The following is a 22,052-nucleotide window of genomic DNA, read 5'->3' as shown; positions in this document are numbered from 1 at the left end:
TGAAAAGCAATAATACTGATTCACAATTTTTTCCTTTTGGAAAGGAAAGGGGCTTCCCCTCTGCCCAGTGCCCACCCACCCAATCTCTTCCCCTCCCCCAGATAAATTTCACCTATCCTAAACATGATTACACAGAAATAAATCCCAATGAACTCAAAAAGTATGCAAATGATCAAACTCCCCCTCCCTTCTCCTCCCTCCCATCCCCTCCCCTTCCCCTTCCAATCACTACCTGCCCCTTCCCCTTCCCCCTCCCCCCTCCCCTTCCTCTCCCTGGTCAGTTTTACCTATCTTAAGCATGATTGAACAGGAGTAAATCCCACTGAACTCAATAAGCATGCAAATAATCAAACGTGCCCTCCCCTCTTCCTTCCTCCCATCACCTCCTTTTTGCCCCTTCCCTTTCCCCGTCACTTCCAATCCCCTCCTTTCACTCCCCTCTCCCCTCCCTTTCTCCTTTCCTCTCCCCTCCCCCCCTCCTCCTCCCCCATAGTCACTTTTACCTATCCTAACCATGACTGCATAGGAGTAAATCCCATTGAACTCAATAAGCATGCAAATGATTAGATCTGCCTTTTCCCTCCTTCCCTTCCCCTTCCCTCTTCCTTCTTCTTCCTCCCCTGCCCACTCCAGCCCTCCCTCCCTCCCTGGTCAGTTTTACCTATCCTAAGCATGATGATTGCATGGGAGTAAATCCCACTGAACTCAATAAACATGCAAATGATCAAACCTGCCCTTCTCCTCCCCCCTCCCCATCTGCCTCTACTGCATCTGCTCAATGTTGTTCGGTGATGCTTATCCAGGTGGTCCAGGGTCTTTTGGGGTCTGGCCCTATATTAGACTCTGAGCCCTCAGTTGCTCGTTGCAACATGTTTGCAAGGAACTTTGCACATAAAATTGCTCGCATTCGGCTTGATGTGTATTCCTCATTAACTACAGTTGTGCCAGATGTCCCCGAGGCTTCTTCTGGTCATTTTTCTATGGATACTTTTCAGCTTGTAAAGCCTGAGGATGTGGACAGGATTCTGGGAGAATCAAGGGCCGCTACTTGTTCTCTTGACCTTTGCCCAGCCTGGTTAATCAAATCTGCCAGAGCGGGAGTGGTTGACTGGTTGGTATATTTAACTAACACCTCCCTAAGGGAAGGTTCTGTGCCAACATTAATGAAGGAAGCTGTGATAAGCCTTCGTTAGACCCTGTGGATCTTAACAACTTCCACCCAGTCTCTAATCTCCCCTTTTTGGGCCAGGTGATTGAGAGGGTAGTGGCTGCTCAGCTCCACGTTTTCCTGGATGAGCTGGACTATCTAGACCCTTTTCAATCAGGCTTCAGGTCTGGTCATGGGACAGAGACTGCCTTGGCTGTCCTGCTTGATGACCTATGCTGGGCATCAGACGGGGAGTGCATCTCTGTTGGGGCTGCTGGACCTCTTGGCGTCCTTCGATACAATCAACTATGGCATCCTTCTGGGCCGTCTAGCTAGGATGGGATTGGGAGACACTGTTTTATGGTGGCTCTGGTCCTACCTGATGGACAGGACCCAGAAAGTGGTTCTGGGAGACTATTGCTCGACCCCCTGGCTGTTGGCCTACGGGGTACCACAGGGTTCCATTCTGTCTCCCATGCTCTTTAATACTTATATGAAACCGCTGGGAGAGGTCATCCGGAGTTTTGGAGTGCAATGTCATCAATATGCTGATGGTTTTTCGGAGACTTCTGAAAATGATCTTGTTCCGGAGAGCCTTTGGGAGGGACTGAGGGTAGAGCCTGACACTGATTTTATGCCTTCCATGTTAATTTTTACCTCTGTAGTCCCTTCAGTACCACTCCCTATATATATGTATGTGTGTGTATTGTATTTTAATTTATTTTAATGTTTTTTGTGATCTTTATTGTGTACAATTTTTATTATGCACATGTTTGATTTTATTGTAAGCCGCCCTGAGTGCCCTATTATAGGGTAGAAGGGTGGGATAGAAATATTTTTAAATAAATAAATAAAGTTTCATTTAAAATTAAAGGAGACTGTCTACTTGTGAGTTGTGGATCACAGATCAGTTGCAACACAGCACTGGTTACAAAAAAGAAAGCAAAACACAGTTTCTGGGGAACATATCTCCCCAAAGACTGACAATCTCTTCTCAAGGATTCTTAGAAATTGTCTACTGGAACTCCAAATGTGACAGCTCCATTGGCTGCAATACATTTTTGTGTGTGTAAGCCAGTGACTGCAGTGGCATTATACATTCTACGATCCTAGTTTAGCTATCAACTCAGCTATGATCACCTAAAGGCAAGCACCTCTCTCTGAATTACCAACTTGCAGTGGGGATAATACTGACCTAGCTAATGTGCCTGCTGCAAGAATCACAAAGGCTGCACTGCTAAAGTAACTTTTTAGGGATTACGTGTCACTGAACACAAGGAGACTTCCAAATAAATATGTATAGACTTTCACTGTGATATGGTGCATATGAACAACTTTAAACATTTAGAAAAAGCACTTTGTAAATAGGATTATACAATCACCATCAAGGTTATCACTATATTAGCCAGGTCCCTGAGCCATGAAGAATTCATAGGGGCAGCTTTTCCTCTCATAGAGACAGTGAATCATAAAATTGTACCCAGTGAATTGTAACTCGCTATTGGAGGTCACCGATTCATAGGGTCGCCATAGATTGTAATCGACTTGAAGGCACATAACAACAACAAAGCCTAAGAGTAGAGTACTTTCAAGATCACTTTTACCAACAAGAGCCTGTACTGCCTTCAAGTCAGTTCTGACTTATGGCAACCCTATGAATAGGGTTTTTTACTAGGCTGAGAGGCAGTGACTGGCCCAAGGTCACCCAGTGAGTTTCATGCTCCCAGGTTGTAGTCCAACACCTGACCTGTATTTGCCAGGTACCAGGGACAGCACCTAACTGTGGAATCCCTGGGGAGGTCTGATGGGCTCCCTCTTTAAAACTTTGTTATTCCAATAAGCATTTGATGTATATTTTCCACACTTTTAACCACTTTAATACTGCTTTAGTGGTACTTTTTGTTCCTTGTTAAGTTATAGATTGAAATTCTCTCACACACACATACATAAATATCCTTTTGGCTGCCTTTGCAAAAAAAAAAAGCGTGAAAAAATGAATCAAAACTAAGTAAGTAGATTTTTTTTTAAATTCGGTCATGTTGCACTAAAGATATAGGAACCCTGTCAGAAATTGTGGCCCCCAGCTCCACACAACAATGCCCCATGGGCCACTGAATGACATTACCTTTAAATATGAGTTTGGATCTGCCACAAATAAAAAATAAAACAACCCATCCCGCCCGAGTCCCAGGAGATTTGGGGACGGGGGATGGGCGGGCTGACTTGCTAGCTAACGGCCCATTTCCACCTACCCACCGACCCTTCACTTCGGCCGCTCTTACCCATAGCGCTTCGCCAAGAGCTTGTTCCAAGCTCTCGGCCTCCACCGACTGACCATCCCCGAGCTTGCGTACAAAAGGCGTGCAGTGGCCGAGCAACTCAGCCGTCCAGCGGCGCGAGGAACACCGCACACGAGGATCAGGAGAAGAAGGAGCCATCGGCGCCTCCATTTCGGCTGCCTTTCCCGCTCTCGCAAAACCGTTCGTTGATATACCCCACCCCGCTCCCTAACCCGGAAGCAGTACTAAGCCGAGTCGCATTGAAAATAGTACCGAGTCGATGGTGCGATCTCTGAAAATAGGTCCTGGTGGAAAAGGAAGTTACTTCGGCGGCAGTTCCGCGTTTGAGGATGGGGATGGTAGATTGTCACTGCCATCTCGCGGCGCCCGAGTTCCAAGGGGTGAGTGGGCGACGCTGAGAGGGAAGGAGATCCGGCTTCCACACTGGTTAGGATCCCCACCCCACCTTAAACTTATATTTCCCTTTCCTCTCATCTCGTAAGAGCCTCGTTGGATGAGAAAAATCCATCTTGTCCAGCACCCTCTTTCCCACAGCGGCCAGTTAGATGCTTCTCCTGGGAAGCCTCCGAAGAAGGCATATAGGCAAAAAAGCCCTCTTCAGCAGTTTCTCCCCGTAGGAACTAGCGCTCAGTGGCATATGGGTTTGTTTAGTCCTCCTTTCAGGCCATGTGTGAAAGGCAAATCATAACTGAATAAGAATAATAAATATAAATTAGTTGCTATCTCCACATCCTTGGGCAGCAAACTCCAGAAATTAATTATGCATTGTTCTCTTCTTGGGAGGTAAATCTAGGCTAGCAGGTCATTGCTGGCCGGGCTACCCGTGTCTTCTACTCTAGGTCTTTCCAGGTTGCAATCCTCTTAAACTGGGAATAAGCCCCAGCGAGGTTTACCTCTGAATAGACATGCGTAGTATTGTACTGTACAATACAGTCCTATTTACATTTATCCAGAAGCATGTCTCACTGAGTTAAATGGATCTTACTTGCATTTATTTAGTACATCTTTATTGATGCAACTGAGGTTCCCAGGCAGTTTCCCATCCAGGCACTGACCAGGGTCAGTCCTGCTTAACTTCAGTAAAGTGTTTGCATGGTGAATTGCAACCTAAAAATGCCTGGATTATTTTTAAAGGCGCACGAGGGGGAGGGGGGTGTTTCCCCATCTATTGAATCTACAGCCAGCAGCTGATTATTCTGTTCCCACATAAGGGGTTGTCCTGCTGCTTGTGAATTTTCCAGAAGCACCCGATTCTCTGCTTTTGGAAAGAGAATTCTGGATCAACTGGATTTTAGCGTAATCCAGAAGATGTTCTTGAAAGTACGGGAGATTACCAGGTTGCTTCAAAGGCTGTCTGTCTTTTAGCCACATAATAGACAGCAGCGCAGCACTTCTCAGGGTGGAAATGTGTCATCTACTGAATGTCTGCCATGGCCAGGTGAAAAAAACCTGCACTTTTAACAGTTGAGTTGAAGAGGGAATTTCAGTAGGTGTAGTTTGTCATGCCCTCTTTTACATAACTGTTAAAAGTACAGGAATCTTTTCCTCTTTTTTTATCTGGCTATCCTAATTTATGCTTGCTGTACAGTCTTTTTTATGCACAGTTGGGGCTGTCATGAAATTGAAAATTTTATGAATTGTTAAACCAATTTTTTGATATCATGGCTCAGTGCAAAGAACTCTGGGAGTTATATCTTGTCAGAAGACAGGCCTCTGGCAAGGCAAAAATGTTAAATTTAGTTATCTTTGCTAATCAGTGAGAGCCTGGTACTCAAGGACATGCAGGCCTGTGAAGGTTAAGAACACAGTTGGGAGGGGGGCCTGCAAGGCGTGAAAAAGTGAAGAAGCATCGAGAAGGGATTACATCAGAAAGCCCCTGATTTGTTAATTAATTCTGGACCGTTGGGTTTCTTTTTCCTTAAGTATAGGGTTTGAGACCCATAGCCTTTGTTGCCTCTGGAAGGTTTTCCTGGATGATGACTATGGGTGTCCATCTTGCTGGTGGCTACCTACGTAGGGTTCCATTGCTTTGTACTTGATGCTCATCAGCTCCCACTGGTAGTACATGCCCTGGTCACCTCTCGTTTACACTACTGCAATGCGCTCTACGTGGGGTTACCCTTGAAAACGGTCCGGAAATTACAACTTATGCAAAATGCTGCGGCTCGACTACTTACAAATTGTCGCCGCCGGGAACACATCACTTCAGTGTTATTCGATCTACACTGGCTTCCAGTTATTTTCCGGGCTCAATTCAAGGTGTTGGTACTAACCTTTAAATCCCTACACGGTTTCAGACCAGTTTACCTGATGGAGCGCCTCCAGTGTCACCAATTATGCCGCCCGACAAGATCGGCCACTCAGGGCCTTCTCTCAGTCCCACCAACTAAAACAGCTAGGTTGGTGGGGACTAGAGAGAGGGCATTTTCAGTGGCGGCCCCCACTCTCTGGAACTCCCTCCTGTACGATCTTCGGCATGCCCCTTCCCTGAATGTATTCCGCAAAGCCTTGAAGACCTGGCTTTTCAGACAGGCCTTTGGGACTTCCAGGGAGGGTTAATTTTCAAGACTAATTGCCTATTACTCTGAACTGTTATCATTCCTATTTATAGTTTCCTTGTTATATTGTATTTTATGTGTATTTTATTATGCTGCATTTACTGCAACTGAATTGTACGTCGCCTAGAGTGGCCATTGGCCAGATAGGCGACATATAAATTAAATTATTATTATTATTAATTATTATGCTATTCTCTCTGAGGAGAGATGAGATTACAACCAACTACCTCCTAAGTAAGTAGACAGGCTAGCTAGGTTGTTATTTTCTTGTTGTGTGTGTGAACTCTCTTATGTATACCTAAACCCCTGATTGGGTGTCTGGTTTTGAGGAATTGTTTTGCTGCTATATTTTGATGTGCACTTATATTTTTTAATAAAGCTACTTCTATTTAACCTGGTGTGTTCATTGAGGGTAAGGGTGGTTCTGAATCCAGCACCTTGACCATTCGACTACGAAACTACCGAGGATAAGGAAGTTAAGTCTAAATCTATTTTGGGGTTTTTACCAGAGGTTTCTTGACAAGGAGTGTAAGTTTGGCTCTTGTCTTATTGAACTTTGGTTTACCTGTTTTCTGGGCTCTGAGTTCCCCTATCTCTGAGTTGAACCAGTGAAGGGGTGGTGGTAGCCTATCTTCTACCTTGCAGGGTTGGTGTTGGTTTGCACGAGCTTGGCAAGGGGAATTTGGTGATTGGGTTGCAGAACAATTGCCCTAAGGGTGAGAATTGGGTCTGAAGCATGGTATTCGAGCCCTGTGGGGGCAGGAGGACTATGACAGGGGGTAGTTAAACCCAGACAAATCAGGGTTTTGTGGAATTTTGGGGGATGTGCTTCTGAGTAAACATGGATAGGATAAGGTTGTGCAAAGCATGTGCAGCCTGAACCTATACAGAATTAAGTGTACTTAATCAATGGGCTCAGGCAGGTTTAACTGTGCATTGGATTGCAGTTTACCTGTTTCAGCTAGAGATTATAATAGTTTAATTTCAGGCAGTCTATCAAGATTTAATCTGCTCAGTATTTTGGCTCTCAATACACCAATTGCGTTTTGCAATCTATTTTTGAGTGGTATTCTGCTAAGGCATTTATTACTTATTTATTGTTTTTTATTTATATTCTACCCTTCCAGTAGGTGTCCAGGGCTGCATCCCATCAGTACAAGGATTTCTGCTTGCGCAACTGGACTCCCCCCCCTTCTCCCATGTGCACTCAGTACCATCCCCAAATCTACTCCAGAAGTTGGGGAACCCCTAGAACAGACTCAAGGGTCATGGAGGGAGGAGAGGGGAGAAATGTTCCATTGCGCAAGCAGAAATCCTTGCACTGACAGAATGATTGCCATAACATTACATTGGATTACTTTTCCACTTACTTCTATCAACTTAATTCAGTAAGTGTGCATAAGACTGCAGCTTTAGGCTGTTTTTCCCCTAAAGGTTACAATCTTATTTTTAGTATAACTGACAAATGTACAGCTTTTAAAAATAATTTATTTATAACTATTATGTAAATATACTATACTTGATTCCATAAAATACTTTTCTCATATCATACATTATAACAACTGACATATAATTTACATAATAAAACTTTATCATTATCTAAACCCAGACACCTTAAACCCACCTGGCAATGGGACAACAAGATCATATAATCAGTATAAAGAGACATAGACACTTTAAAGTTCATGATGGTTAAAGGAAAAATTATCCACTTTTTAAAATTAAACGTGAGAAGAGCCCTGCTGGATCAGACCGAAGGCCCATCTCCTTCAGTATTCTGTAGCCGCCAGACACCTATGGGAAGCCTGGAAGCAACAGCACTCTCCCCACTGGAGATCCCAGCAAGTGGTATTCAGAGGCATACTACCACTGATAGAGACAGAACATTGCCATCATAGTTACGCTTGGATCCAGATTTTGCTCCCGCAAAGGAGGGAAGTGACATATGCCAATTTCTCCATTGTGCCAGGGTACCTGCTAACGCATATCCAAAAAGGAGACACAGATTTGGATAACATTTGCATACACAATTTTTTTTTTAGAAATCATTAGTATAATTTAAATAGAAATACAGTAACCCATGCATTCCCCACTTACCATAGCAGGGCCGACTTTGGCCACGTGACCTTCTTTCCTGTTAACGTGCAAACTGTTGATGGGCAATTTCGAGGTCCCTCTGCTGTCTTCATTTGCTGCTGCTTCTTTAAACTGGACTTGGACCTGACAGCCTACAAATAGGACTACCCTCTGTAAAGTAGGACACATGGCCACCACACCTTGTGCCCTTCAAAACTTGGAGGACCCTCTGCAACACTGTGGAGGAGCTTTGGGAGGAGGAGAGAAGCAGCAAAAAAGAATTGCCTCCTCCTCAGTCCTGCCCCTGGATCCCTTTGCTGGGTCAAAAGCCTTCTGTGAACTGAAGAAGCCCTTCCATTTATGAATGGCTAAGTTTGGATCCAACCCATTGAAATGAGGCTGCAATCCTGTGTGTGCTTATTTGCGAATATGTCCCAGTGAACTCAATGGGACTTACTTCTGAGTAAACATGCATAGGATTGCACTGGGTAAGCAAGAAGGGTGCTAATATGTACCTCTGTCTTATTCCTACAATAACAATTGTTTGTTATTAGGACCTGGCTGGTCCCATCTAAGCCTGTAGCAGTGCACTGTTTAGACAAGGTTTCACTAGCTTTAGAAGTTTCCAGCGCCGGTCAGTAAAACAGTGTAAACGATTCATCAACTCAAAAGCTGGGGACACATAGTATGAAATTAGCAAACAAGTAGTTTTTACTCAGCAAATAAATATGTATGAATCTAGTGCAACAATACAAAGCCTTTATCTGTAGCTGAATATCTGAACTTAAACAGAGAAGGTGCTTTAACAAGTAGTGGTAGCAATATCATTCTTTCCATCAAAAAGCAGGGACCGCCATTTTAAATAAATGGTGTTTGGCTGCTTCCTTCATTATTCGTGCAAAGAGTTATTGAAAGAGAATGAACACATTTGCCATTTGGTGGTTTGTTTTTTTTCCTTTACCACTCATTCTGTCAACATAATTGTACTTTTAATATCTTCTAGGACATTGAAGGTGTGTTGGAAGATGCAAAAAAGGTTTGTAATTGTAGCCATCATTTTTTCTGTAGTTATTAAAGTTTTATAGGCAGTAAATCTATAGACTACTATAGTTCAACCTTAGCTTGGATCTTAAGATAGTTAAGTTAAAGTTCTTTGAAAGAAAGTTGGCTGGACCCTTCTGCAGGCCCTTGTACCCCTTGAAAAGCCTCTCCAAATGCCCCCCCAAACATGTAGGATGAGAGGTGCAGAGGTTTCTGGGAAAGGAGGAATCTCCCCAAATCAGGCTTGGATCCTATGATTAGTAAGAAGGTTCATGGAATGAAAGTTTCCCATTCCCTATTTCTCCGAGCAGCCCCCACACCCTATCACACATTATTCAGGAAGCCCCTCCCTCGAGAGGCTTTTGGGGGCTCACACATGACTGTAGTGGTTAGGATGGAATGGAAGAGTTTCCTTCCACAAACTTTCTTTAGTTAACTCATCCTAGGATCCAAGCTGCTTTAGGGTAAACCAAGAAATGTTATGGTGAAATGGGTAATTCCAAACAGATATGTTTAGGATCAAGTTGTAAGACTACTCATTTTTGTTCTAAATTCTAGCTAAAGTCTTTCCTGTTGTTTCAGTCTAACGTCTTGGCTCTGGTGGTAGTTGCTGAACACTCAGGAGACTTTGAAAAAATTATTCAACTTTCAGAAAGGTACTAAAGTTTCCAGTTCTTCAGCCTGTCTTGCAAGGGATGAAAATAGTTACAGGCTAGGATCCAAAGATCCCAGAGCTTTGTTCCACACACCAAGCTAAGCTTTGGATTGTGCTTCTCGTACAGCCATGCTGTAGTATGATGCTGTATGATGACTGTTTTTCCCCCATCAAAATTACATTGTGATATGATAATATATTGAGTGACCTTCTGCTGTTCAAAGAAGAGAAGTAAAAAATCCCACTGGACTTAGAAATAGTGCTCTTTGCATTTAGGTAGTGTTTGTGGGCTTCCCATGGGCACCTGGCTGGTCACTGTGAGAACAGGGTGCTGGACTAGATGGGCCACTGGCCTGATCCAGCAGGCTGTTCTTATGAAGTGCCTTGAGTGTTTCAAGCAAATAGCCTTCTGATGTAATGTAGTTGATTCCATTATGTTAAAAACTTTCTTTTTTTAAAATTCACAGTGATATATTGGAGAATCAGTGTAGTATAATGGATAGAACATTGAAGTTGGAATGTTGAATGTTGGAGAGCCCAGATTTAAATTTACATTCCCATGAGCCTCGCTGAATGCTTTTGAGCTAGTCACTATCTCATAGTGAATATAAAAATATAAAGTATGGTTGGGTATTGTTTTACATAAAACATGCTATGGTATAGATAGCAGTGGTATTCTAAGAGACACTCAGTATCGGAGTGTAAAATTTGAAAATGCTATTGTTAATAAGCAATCAAAATAGAAACAATAAAGCTTAGTTACTTTTTGCTTTTATTATTCTGGTCTTGACATTTTTTAATTTGTGGTGTTGATTGGAATAGCAAAAGTTGTCACCTTTTCAGTCTCTCTCTCTTTTTTATTACTCAGTAATAATGTGAGTCTGTTTTCCTATTTCTTAATGCACATTTGTATCCAGCTACCCAGGATTTGTCTTTTCATGTCTGGGGATCCATCCAGTTCAAAGTATTCCAATGGGACATGAGCGCAGCGTTACTTTAAAGGTAAAATGGCAACAAGTTAAAATTGCTGTAGTTTATTGTTTCTATACTATTTCTCAATTTGCCAGGTACTTAATCAGTTTCGTGTTGTTTGAGATCTTGCAGCAATACAGTGGTGACTATTGTTCCCATTTTACAGATGGGAGTAGTGACTTGTGCAAGCCACACAGGGGGTCTGTGAGAGAGGTGAAACTTGATCCATTAAACACCCTCTCCAGTGGATTATGCTGACTTCCAAGCAAAACACTGTTTAGCCCCAATCCATAATGCAACAATATCTCAAAGTAACATTTAATTTTGTATACTCAGCCCCTTCTTCCCCACCTCCCTCTCTCTGAGTGCAATACTATTCAACCTCCCCTGCCTGCTTTCAGACTACATTAAGGCTGAAATACTATGCACACTTGACATGAAGAGGTGGAGTTTCACTGAACACAGTGGGACTTGGCTTCTGAATAACGGTCTGTAGAATTGGGCTTTAGAACTAGGAACCTTCATAAAACAGGACTTGTATGTGGGTTCTTAGGCAAAGTAGGAATGACCGAAGGTAGAATTCCAATATATTTAACTAAAACAAAAAATATTCTCAAAAGAATATCAGAAAGAAAATAAGCATTGATATTAGATAAAATAACTCTCCATCCCTTATTTAGGTGCATGAGCAAGATCTATGACTTAACAGTCACATAATTCCAAGGTAAACACATAACAGGTTTACTTAGGAGCTGGGATAGGGAACCTGTAGCCCCTCACATGCTGCTAGACTAGGATGCCCATTATCCCTGGCCAGTCTTTTTAAAAGTCTGCTTGAAATTGCACCCCGGCTCTCAGAGGTGCTGTTTACTACATGCAGCATCTTTGGAGGCAGATAGCAGTGGTGTGGGGAGAGGATTTTCAGCAGCAATTTTCCGTTCCCCTGATGGGTGGGGACCAATTTAAGGCACACTTTTTAAAAGTCTGGCTATGGATGTTGTAGTCAAGCAAGGGGGCTACAGATTCCCTGTGGAGATTATCAACAGGAAACCAGGGCATGGTCCAGATGGGGAGCACGTTTTGACCGGGGGCCTGTCACTGCTTTCTTCAAAATAAAAGTGACCGATTTAAAACACACTTTTAAATAAAAAAATGTGACTAACAGAACACGGGGAATCTGTGGCCTTTCAAATGTTGTTGGGGTCCAACTCCTAGCAGCCTTGGTCAGTGTGGCCAGGGATGATGAGCATTGTAGTCCAGTGACATCTGGGGTCTACAGGGTCCCCATTCCTGCTCTTAAGTAAACTAGCTATGTGTCTGCCTTGGAATTATGTTAACCTTCTCTGTGACGTCCTCCAGGAGCTCGACTACAACTCCCATTAACTCTGGTCATTGGCCAGGTTGGCTGGGGCTGGGAGTTGGAGTCCAACAATCTTTGGAGAGCACCACGTTGGCTGCCTCTGTCTTGGGTGTATATGCCACAGCCCAGGATACAGGGTTTGCCAGGCTGACTCTGCAGACCTAGCTTAAGTAGAACAAGTAAAAAGCAATTGGGTACAACTATATGGCTTTGCTATAGCTCGGGGTGGAGAACCTTTTTTGGCTCAAGGGGCACATTGCCCCATGGAGAGCCTTCCAGTGGCCACATGCTGGTGGTGGGTGGGGTCAGAGGCAAAAGTGGGTGGAGCAACAAATGTGTACAGTAGGTTACATTCCAGCCATGCAACAGTCAGAGGCTTCTACGCAACCCTCCATTCTTCACCCAGCAACGGGCAAGTGGCATTATCGTGGTTCAAGGACACATTCTAGCCATTCAAAAACACTCAGTGAGGACATGGAGAAGAGCCAGTGAAGGATGTAGGGCCAAACAAAGAAGCTTTTGGCCTCTAGGCCTGAGGTTTCGCCCCGGGCTTGAGGTTAATCTACCCCTGCCATAGCTAAACAGTTGCAAATATTAATTAAGTGTGAATCCATTGTCCTATAGGCAGGGAGAAAGAAAATGTGTGGAAACACCTATGGTGACTTCCTTAAAGATGGGGGAAGAGGGAGGGAGTAATAAAATAGGAACTGGAGAGAGAAAAGGTACTGTAGTTAAATGGGGTAGGAGGAGAGCAGACATCTGGGTCTGCCTTAATTGTTTGAGGCATCGATGTTCATTTCACACTTACACCAGATCTTCCTGTAGGATCTGGATGAAGCATTGCCACTCATAGAACTCTATAAGGACCGTTTGTTGGCAATTGGAGAAGTAAGTAGAATCTTCATAACTTTCTTTTATGTTCGATTATGCCTTTGATGTTAGGCTGCTTTTTTGTATGAATGGAAGAACCATGCAGCACAATCCTAAGCATGTTTGCTCAAAAGTAAGTCCCAAGGAGTTGAATGAGACTTACTCCCTGGTAAGTGTTCCTAGGAGTTCAGTATCTACATGTTTATTCAGAAGCAAGTCCTGCTATGTTTAGTGGGGCTTTCTCCCAGGTAAGTGTGCATAGGATTGCAATCTTAGGCTGCAGTCTTATACACAATTAAACTAGGAATGAATCCAGTTGAACTTAGTGGAACTTAATTTCTGAATAGGCATATATAGGATTGCGTTAGTACATAAAACAACGCTACACATTATTTGCTGTGTTTGGAATATGTACTGAGAAGCTATGATTGGCTATAGCGTTGCATAAAGTCTGAAATAATGTACATCTGTGATCATCTGACATAATAATTTATATATTGTGGACTGTACAAGGAAAGGCAGGATACAAATATAAATTATTTTTAGCACATAGGATGCGTGCTATTTCCTACACCACCTCTATGTGCAGTTGTCATATGATGATCTACATCTGGGTGGCACAGTATTTCTTACATGGGAAATATTCTTGATACAGGAATTTAGTTGTGTGTGAAGCAGCCCTTGAACTCTAAGCATATTCCTGGTTTTTTCATAGCACTGAACATCTTCCCCCTCCCCCCAAAAAATGTTTTATTGAGGGTTGTACAAAGTTACAAATATTGTTGCACATACAAAATGGAACAAGGAGAAATTTATACCTGAGCTGTGTTACATCACACAATTTCACAGAACAATATTAAAAATAACTAACTTAAAATAATATATACTTAAACTATAGGTTTTATTTTATGTATAACTCATTATTGGGAGAGAAAAAGGAAAAGCAAAGTTACATAGTATTATATACAGTTGGATAATGGTTTGAACAATTAAATAATTTTTCAACTTTTTAAAAATCATGCACCTGTTGCACTGCTGATTAACTGATTGATTAAGGATCTCATTTCCCCATTTTTCTTACAGGTTGGTCTGGATTTCACTCCCAGATTTGCCAGCACTGATGAGCAGAAAGAAGGGCAAAGACAAGTCTTGATCAAACAGATTCAGCTGGCCAAACAACTTGATTTGCCTCTGTAAGTCTTATGCACTTTGGAAGAGAGACAAATATTTTAGTTTTATGAATAACCACTTGAATTCCCTGTTTCTTTGTTGTGATTATAATTCAGTTACTAATTAATCCAGAGTGTTGTCTTAAATTCACTGGTCTAATTAAAATTCTTATTGCAGTTTTTTAAAATCCTGTATTGTCTATTCCCTGTACTAATGGTGGAAATGTTTTTCCTGTCTTTTCAGGGTAATAAACTATACTAACATTGTATAATCTTTGCACAGCATTTTGAGATCTTTCTGGGCACTACACACTAACTGTTTCCCCCCACTGCAATTTTGCTGTAAGCAGCAGTGCAATGAATCATCAAAGTGCAGTTTACTTGTTTCTGTAATTTTTTTAATAGCCCTGTTCTGAACGCCTGGGGTAGATAACAGAGTTAAAATATGCAGCTTGAATCGAGCTTAAAAGCATAAGAAATGCAAAAACTCTGCCCATGGAAGTGGTTTATCCAGCCATGAAAAGTCTGCCCAGTTTTGCTAAAATCTCCTGCTGATATCTTTTGTTCTTCTTATTTATCCTAGAAATGTTCACTCCCGCTCAGCTGGAAGGCCAACCATTAACCTCTTAAAGGAACAAGGTATCATATTTTGTTTGGTTTACGTTTATTTAATTTGTTTAGTTTTCTTGCCAAAATAAGTGGGTGCCACATGTGGGACTTTCTGACTGTGGGAGGCAGAGACAACTTTTTCTTTTGGATGTTAGACCAGAAGCAGGAGAAGCAGATCCTCAAGTAGCAGATCACACATCTGCTTTAACAAAACATCCAAAGCCATTCTCAAATACAGGCACAAGGGTAGGCTTTTGAAGGTTCAGGGCACTTGCACTTTAGGGAGGTGCTATCTTTATTTATTTGACGCTTACTACAAAAAGTCTCTAAGTGATTTACAAAGGATTAATTGCCAAAGGGTAGCATAAAATCAGAAACAATACATTATATAAAAACTCATAAATGGACCCAGCAAAACAACAAAAACATTTAATAAACAGCAGAACATTTATTACAGTCCATCAAATGCGTGGGAGAAGAGATAGATTTTTTTACCAGGTGCCAAAACGATGTTAACGATGGGGTCAGGCAGACCTCACTTGAGAGAGCATTCCACACATGGGGAGCCACAACCGAAAAGGCCTGCTCCCTTATCACCACCCTCCAAACCTCCCTCCAAAGAGGCACCTCCAGGAGATGCTCAGATGAAAACCAAAGGGTCCAGAGAGTTTCATATTGGGTGAGGTGCTCTGAAAGATATTTGAGTCTTGATCTCCCCCCTCCCTGGCCTTTGCATACCCTGGTAGAGTAGCTGCCACATCTACTATACACAAAACAAGCCATCCATAGTTAGGCTGTGCATCTCTGTCTGTGTTGGCTTTGTCAAGAGACAAAGAGGAATGAGTGGCACAGAACCATCCAATGCCAAACCCAATTGCCATGTTGTAGAATTATGATATTAATATATGGCACAGGGATGTAATTCCAGATCCATGCTCCTCAGGTGCACCTCAAGCTGTTTCTAAGCCCTGTGGAGCTCTGGATCTTGCTCACTTTGCAATGCTGCTGCCTGGTCTGGGTTCTGACATTTCTACCTTAAGCAAAACATTTTTTCCTGACTTCTCCATAGGTGCTGAAAGGGTGCTGCTCCATGCGTTTGATGGCAAGCCATCAGTGGCAATGGAAGGGGTGAATGCTGGGTATTTTTTCTCCATCCCTCCATCTATTGTAAGGAGTGAACAGGTGAGATTCAAGGGGTCTGATCTTCTTTGTTTGTATCCCAAATCATGCAGCATTAGCCTAGTTGGAATGTACTGCAGCTGGATGCAAATGACATGGTCCAGACAGACCAGTGGTCAGGTTCTGAAGCTGACAAGACAACGACCCAAAGGGCCAGAGGCAGATGACATAATCTGAGGCAGGCTGGAGGTCAGGTTCTAGTACAGGCAGGCAAGGGTAGTCTGTTTAGCACAGGAATAGCCAATGTGGTACCCTCAAGATATTGTTGGACTCCTATTCCCATCAGCCCTAGTCAGCATGGCCATTGGCCAGAGATGATGCAAGTTGTAGTGCAGCAGCATCTGGAGGGCACCATGCTGTCTATCTCTGGTTTAGCATCCTTTAGAACCTTCACTGCATTCACCAAGAAACAAAGCCTAGGAGAGGTTTCTTTTGGCTCCCCAGGTCACTTGATTCCTTCTGGGCTGGCTGGCTGCACTTTCCTTCCCAAACCAACCTGTCACTGTAAGCTGTCTTAATGGTGCAGAGAGTAAGGCGTCTCGTCCTTGCGGCCAGATTCCTTCCTTCATTTGAGCCCCTGGCAGATTACATGGCCCACCATCTTCTCTCCAAGAATGGACTGTTGTTTTGTGAACCTTTGCTTTAGGGTTTCAAATGTCGCTTTAATCTTCAGAGGGTGTTCTTTTCCTCTCCTCCAGCACATGTGAAAAATCTAGCTAAAATTTGTTTTTATGAGTAGTACAAATAAATCCCCACAACAAAGGTAACGATGTCCTGTCGATTGTTGGGGGATCAACATCCTGGTATTGTCATTAAAACAGGCTTGTGGATGAAACACTGTTTGAGGCACACACTGACAGATCAAGCAGAAAGGCCTTTTGCCTCTTTATGAATTATAGTCCCAATTTAGGAGAAGAAATAATAGCAACAGGACTTTAACAGGAGCAGGATGCTGCCTTCTGTATAATTATAATTCAAGGCAGCTTGTATATTTCTTGATCTTTACTATAGATTTGTAATTTGATAATTGGAGCAATGAGATAAAATGTTTACATAGGTCAGTATAGGCTACAAGTACGGTTATAAGCTTTAGCAATCTTATTGATGCTTACTTAGAAATAAGCTGCACTGAACACAGTGAGATTTATTTCTGAATAAACAAGGTTAGGATTGCATAGCAATCCGATACACACTTACTTGGGAATAAGTCTTATTAGTAGGATTTATGAGTAGACACCCACAGACTTGCACTCTTAATCAAGTAATCAGTCAATTAAAGCTTTAGTTGATTGATTAGTAGAGGCATTTCTTCAATCAGTGGGAGGTGAGGGCACTCTGTTTTTGGAAACTGTTTTGAGTCTCATGCTACTGTAATAAAGAATGGAAATGGGAATGAAGATATCAACAATGGAATTCAGCCTTCCAGTGAGCAGCACCGTATAATTTAATAAACAAATCATTTCAATATCCTCAAAAAGACATTTGTATTCAGGATTTGGCAATAAAAATATTTAATTATATTTGTTTCAGTAAAAGAGGTAATGGCTCAACTAAACACTATTTAATCAGTGGACAGTTCAACTGTTTTCATGTTTGTTTTGGCTGCTCCGAGACTGACAATGTTAATTGCTTTATTTTGTTCAAGAAGCAGAAACTTGTGAAACAGCTGCCTCTAGAAAACATTTGCTTAGAAACTGACTCTCCTGCGCTAGGTCCTGAGAAACAGGTAAAAGACTATCTGTGATACTTATCAAGATCAGCAATAATGGATAAAACATAGCAGTCAGTGATAAGGCAGATAAGTTTGAGGAGGCAACAAGACACTCAGATGTGAAGAAGGGGAAAATTCTTAATGGAAGGAACTACAGATTCAGCCTGCCAAAGATTGGCAGGTCAGCTGAGTGTTTGACTCTACACCAAAATGATGAGCTAGGTATGATGTAATCCCAGGTGTGATGTGATCACGCCAATAGCGGCTGCAGAGTGTCTCAAACAGAAGAGGCTTCACTCCAACTTTCTGAGATGCAACACAGTTGAACACCACTTCTGTTTGAGAAGAAGTACCCTGAGATGCTGAGAGGTGTATGGGAAATAGACTACAACAGCATACAGTTGGAGGGAGGGGATCCAAATAGTTCTTGGCTTTATAGGGAAAAGGCATAGTAGAGTAGGTGGAGACTTTAAGTGCATAGGAGAGGGCCAATCCTATTGGGTCTTAATCTCTGAAAGGGTGGGGGTTAGTAATGAAAATGGGAAAGGCCTGTTTCAAAGGTGAAGAAAAGTGAATGGTGCAGTTATTAAGACTCAGAGCATGACACAACTGAAACCAAAAACAGAAATTAAATTGACCATAGGTTTTGCTAATGAGATAATAGTCACATATTTACATTTCAGATGAGAAATGAACCAAAGAATATCTTCATTGCTGCAGAATACACTTCTAAAATAAAGGGAATTTCAGTGGAAGAAGTTATAGAAATTACAACCAAGAATGCACTGAGACTCTTCCCCAAACTGAAAAACTTTCTCTGGAAGTAGCTAAAGTTCTACTGTGCCTTCATCTCAAGCAGAAAATATTCCTGTTAGCTGGCTCTGATATAGTTATGAATAGAACTTCACATTCTACATTAATTATTTTGAAGTTACAATGATTCTGTGTTGGTTGTTCCATCACATGTATAAATTAAGCCAAATACAGAATGATGCTGTGTACAAACTCTCCTGTAATTTGACATTGGCTTTTTCCTAAATAAAAGGTCTATAACCGTTACACATTTTAAAAATGTAACATTTTCAATTTTGGAGGGCTTAAGAAGCAATAAAAATGGATTTTGTTAAAAATTCAGGGAGCACCTTGGCTTAATGAATTGGTAGTAGAACCTGGACATTTAAACACCACTCTGTAATTTCTTTGCCATGTTGGATTTCCAGTTATGCAAGCATAGGTTGCATAGGTTGTATAGGTTGCTCAGAGCAATTCAAGGCAAAAAAAGAAGAAGTTTGGTCTGAGGCTTGGAAAACCTAGTCATCCCCAAGTGACCTTGGTAGCAAAACTCACAAAGATTTTAAGGGGTTTGAAGATTGTACGACTCTGTTAAAATCCCAGCTCACTAAGGGCCATTTGACACATAACATTTTTCCAATTCTTGTATACATGAACGTAAGAAAAGAAAATGTGCACCACTATATATGAAGGTTGTGCATATATCTATATTGCTATGTAGTCACATATTGACAAGCACTGATAGGCAGCCAGTTTCCAAGATAAAAGTAAATTACAAGTAAAATTTCAAGTAAAATAGATATGAGCAGTCTTTGGACACTGCAACGTATATAGATGCACTTTCTTTCCCTTTGCCTATACGTGTATAAGAAAACAGCCATCAGCAATCCAGTTTGCCTCGAAGTAAACCCCACTGAATTCAGTGGGACTTACTTTTGAGTAGACATGGTTATGATTGTAGCCTAAAGGTTGTAACTAAGTCCTACTCAGAATACACTCATAGACAGTAGTGAACCTGTCAGTCATGTCTATTAACTTCAGTGGGTCTACTCTGAGTAGGACTAGCATTAAATATAATCCTAAATCACTGTATCTCAGTCTTAGTTCTGAATTTGCAAAATGGGAATATCGATGTTCTGTCTCATAGTACTATGGTTAGAATGAATGAATGGAAGACTCTAGCACAGGAGTGGGAAACCTCAGGCCTGGTAATGCTGTATTTTAAATTGTTGTGACCCACCCTGGAACCTTAGGGTGAAGGGTGGGTAATAAATTAATAATCATCATCAATAATTTTGTTGCATATCCCATTTGTATGTAATAAGCCATATAGTTTTGAGATAAATGCAAGGAACAGCAAATACTACAATGTTTTCTCTTTACATCTCAGACCTGCTTGTGAAATTATATGAAGTTCTGCCTAGTTTTGAGGTAGTGGAGGATGAATTATGCTGTCAAATTAGCAATGAAAAGAAGGATCATCTAACTCTGTTGTGTTAGTTTGTTTTATTTTAATTTAATGGTGGCTCTTATGTATGAGCTTCCACAGTGCCCCCCCCCCCATGTGGAGGTTTCTCAGACATCCTGTTGGAACCCAGAAATGATGCTGCATTGTCTTTAAAACAGGGAACTGTTTTAATAGTTGGACTATTTGTCCATTTAGCCTAGTATTGTCAACTGTGGCAAATGGCCTTTCCTGTAACCTAAGATGGTGGTTCCCCAATTTGTTTCCCCCATGGACCCCTTGAAAATTGCTGAGGGTCTTGGCCGATCACTTAATGACTTTTCTGCCTGTTGTAACAATTGTAATATGCTGTGCTGGATGCTGTATGCTTTCCATAGAATTCAAATTGTAATACAATACAATGCAGTATAAGAAATAAAAGAAGCAATAAAATTACAATTAGAAAGAATACAAATATTTATGATGGATTGGATGTGTCATCTGCTGTCTTCACCCACATCATGGATCATCTGAGTGAAGCTTGCAGACTACTGGTGGTCCATGGACCATCGTTTTGAAACCCTAGACCTAAAAGCATAATAAGGAAATAAGGAAATTTCATTGAAGATGATATCTATTAAAGCTATTAAGCCACAAATGCAAATTGGAACTGCCATATTCAGGGTTTGGGAACAAACAACAGAGGGTAGGAACATAGGAAACTGGTTTATACTGAACCAAACCATCAATCCATCTAGTTCAATATTGTTGACACTGATTGGCAGCCATTCTCCAGGGCTTCACCCAAGGGACTCACTTAGCCCTCTCTGAGAGGCTGGGGAATGAGCTTTCTGCATGCAAAGCAGATGCTTTACCACTGAGCTACACCCCTTCCTCTGTTAGCCAATCATCTCCATGACTTGCTTGTGAACTTCCAGAGAAATCTGGCTGGCTATTACTGGAACCAAAACAAGCCTAACCCTAAAAGGCAATTCTTAAGGTTATTCTAATTAAGGATGGGTGAGAATTTTGATTCAGTTTGCATTTCAAGCCAAATATATCAAATTCACACTTTCCAAAACAATATGAGAACCAAAACATAGCCATCCTTCAAAATTTGCACTTGAATTCAAGTTTTGTGATGCAGTTCACCAACCAAACAATGTTTATAAAAATTGCATATATTAGGGGAAAGTGTTTATAAAAGTGAATATATGAGTGAAAATAACATGCAAAAATGCAGTATGTGACAAGAAATTGCTTGCAAAAATGAATAAGCTAGTCAAAACTGCCTACAAAAATGTGTTTAGGAGAAACTCATACTAAAATGCTGTTGAACTGAGAGAACCAAAATTGACAGATCTTTCCATTCCTAATTCTATTGCAGCTTGGGCTGTAACAAGAACAACTGCTTCCTATTTAGGGCACAACTATTTGGTTACAAGTAGCTTTCTGCTCTCAGGTGAATGTGCGAAGGTCAATTCAAACGCTTGTTTCACTATAGAAGTTCAGATTTGCAAAGGTTTCTCAGTAGCTCCACCTCCCTCAGACGTTCAGAGGACTGGCAGGCCAGGAAAGAACTTTCTCTGCAGCAGCCCTAAGCTGTGGAATTCCCTTGCCACAAAGGTGCATCTGGCAATCACAATATGTAGTTTTTATCATATGCTAAAGATGCACCTCTTTACCTTGGGCTTTGACACGTGTGTGTGTGAGAGAGTGTGTTAGTGTGTTAAAGGGAATGTAAGGTCAGCGGTTAATGTGCACAATAACCAGCCATTGTGCACATTCACCAGACCTCATGGAGAATATGTACATAATCCTTACATGAAGACAGAATTGTGCACATTTCCTAGTAAATCAAAATTCTTTTGATATATGCACGTTCCCCAAGGCCTGTTAGGGATTATGCATAATGGCCAAAGAATGTGCAACATGAAGCCAAGATATGCACAATCCCCAAAACCCATTGGGGATTTATGCATAACAGCCAGAGAATGTACAGAATTCAGGCAATATATGCACATTCCCCAAGACAGGTTGGGGAGTATGCTTAATAACTGCAGAACATATTTTTATATTGTTGTAACCAACCCTGGGATCTCATGCTGAAGGGTAGGCAACAATAACAATAATATAGGACACTTCCAGACTGTTATTTTCAGGTGAGAT

At 41.7% G+C, this 22,052-nt stretch overlaps 2 protein-coding genes across 10 annotated transcripts in view; one reads left to right on the top strand and one right to left on the bottom strand.

The window, feature by feature from the left end:
• The window catches only part of NSL1 (NSL1 component of MIS12 kinetochore complex), a 37,348-nt gene extending 33,658 nt beyond the window's left edge, over window positions 1–3,690 (bottom strand). Inside the window, exon 1 of the mRNA XM_061625258.1 lies at window positions 3,430–3,690. Coding sequence (XP_061481242.1) covers window positions 3,430–3,597 — 168 coding nt within the window. The 5' untranslated portion in view covers window positions 3,598–3,690. The remainder of the gene's footprint in view (window positions 1–3,429) is intronic.
• On the top strand, window positions 3,528–18,706 carry TATDN3 (TatD DNase domain containing 3). 9 transcript variants are annotated; one of them, XM_061625249.1, is made up of 10 exons: window positions 3,530–3,873; window positions 9,085–9,116; window positions 9,703–9,778; window positions 10,695–10,779; window positions 12,935–12,997; window positions 14,063–14,172; window positions 14,732–14,787; window positions 15,827–15,939; window positions 17,585–17,662; window positions 18,331–18,706. In XM_061625249.1, exons 1-10 carry the CDS (start codon window positions 3,707–3,709, stop codon window positions 18,472–18,474), a joined length of 924 nt encoding a protein of 307 aa, XP_061481233.1. In that variant the 5' UTR covers window positions 3,530–3,706; the 3' UTR covers window positions 18,475–18,706. The 9 variants fall into 9 exon arrangements, with proteins under 9 accessions (XP_061481234.1, XP_061481233.1, XP_061481235.1 ...); XM_061625248.1 differs by having other exon boundaries at window positions 3,531–3,873; window positions 17,582–17,662; XM_061625254.1 differs by having other exon boundaries at window positions 3,677–3,827; window positions 9,085–9,117; window positions 9,705–9,778.
• Window positions 18,707–22,052: the final 3,346 nt, after the last annotated feature.

The sequence above is a fragment of the Rhineura floridana genome, chromosome 4 (genome assembly GCF_030035675.1).
Source record: "Rhineura floridana isolate rRhiFlo1 chromosome 4, rRhiFlo1.hap2, whole genome shotgun sequence".
NCBI lineage: Eukaryota > Metazoa > Chordata > Lepidosauria > Squamata > Rhineuridae > Rhineura > Rhineura floridana.
Note: the sequence above shows the minus strand (reverse complement) of the source record. Positions and strands in the feature narration are given on the sequence as shown.

Coding starts and splice junctions, on each gene's coding strand:
- TATDN3 (XM_061625248.1), top strand. CDS start 3,707: ATGGTGCGATCTCTGAAAATAGGTCCTGGTGGAAAAGGAAGTTACTTC. Junction 3,874..9,084: donor GAGATCCGGCTTCCACACTG/GTTAGGATCCCC, acceptor AATATCTTCTAG/GACATTGAAGGTGTGTTGGA. Junction 14,788..15,826: donor TAACCTCTTAAAGGAACAAG/GTATCATATTTT, acceptor ACTTCTCCATAG/GTGCTGAAAGGGTGCTGCTC.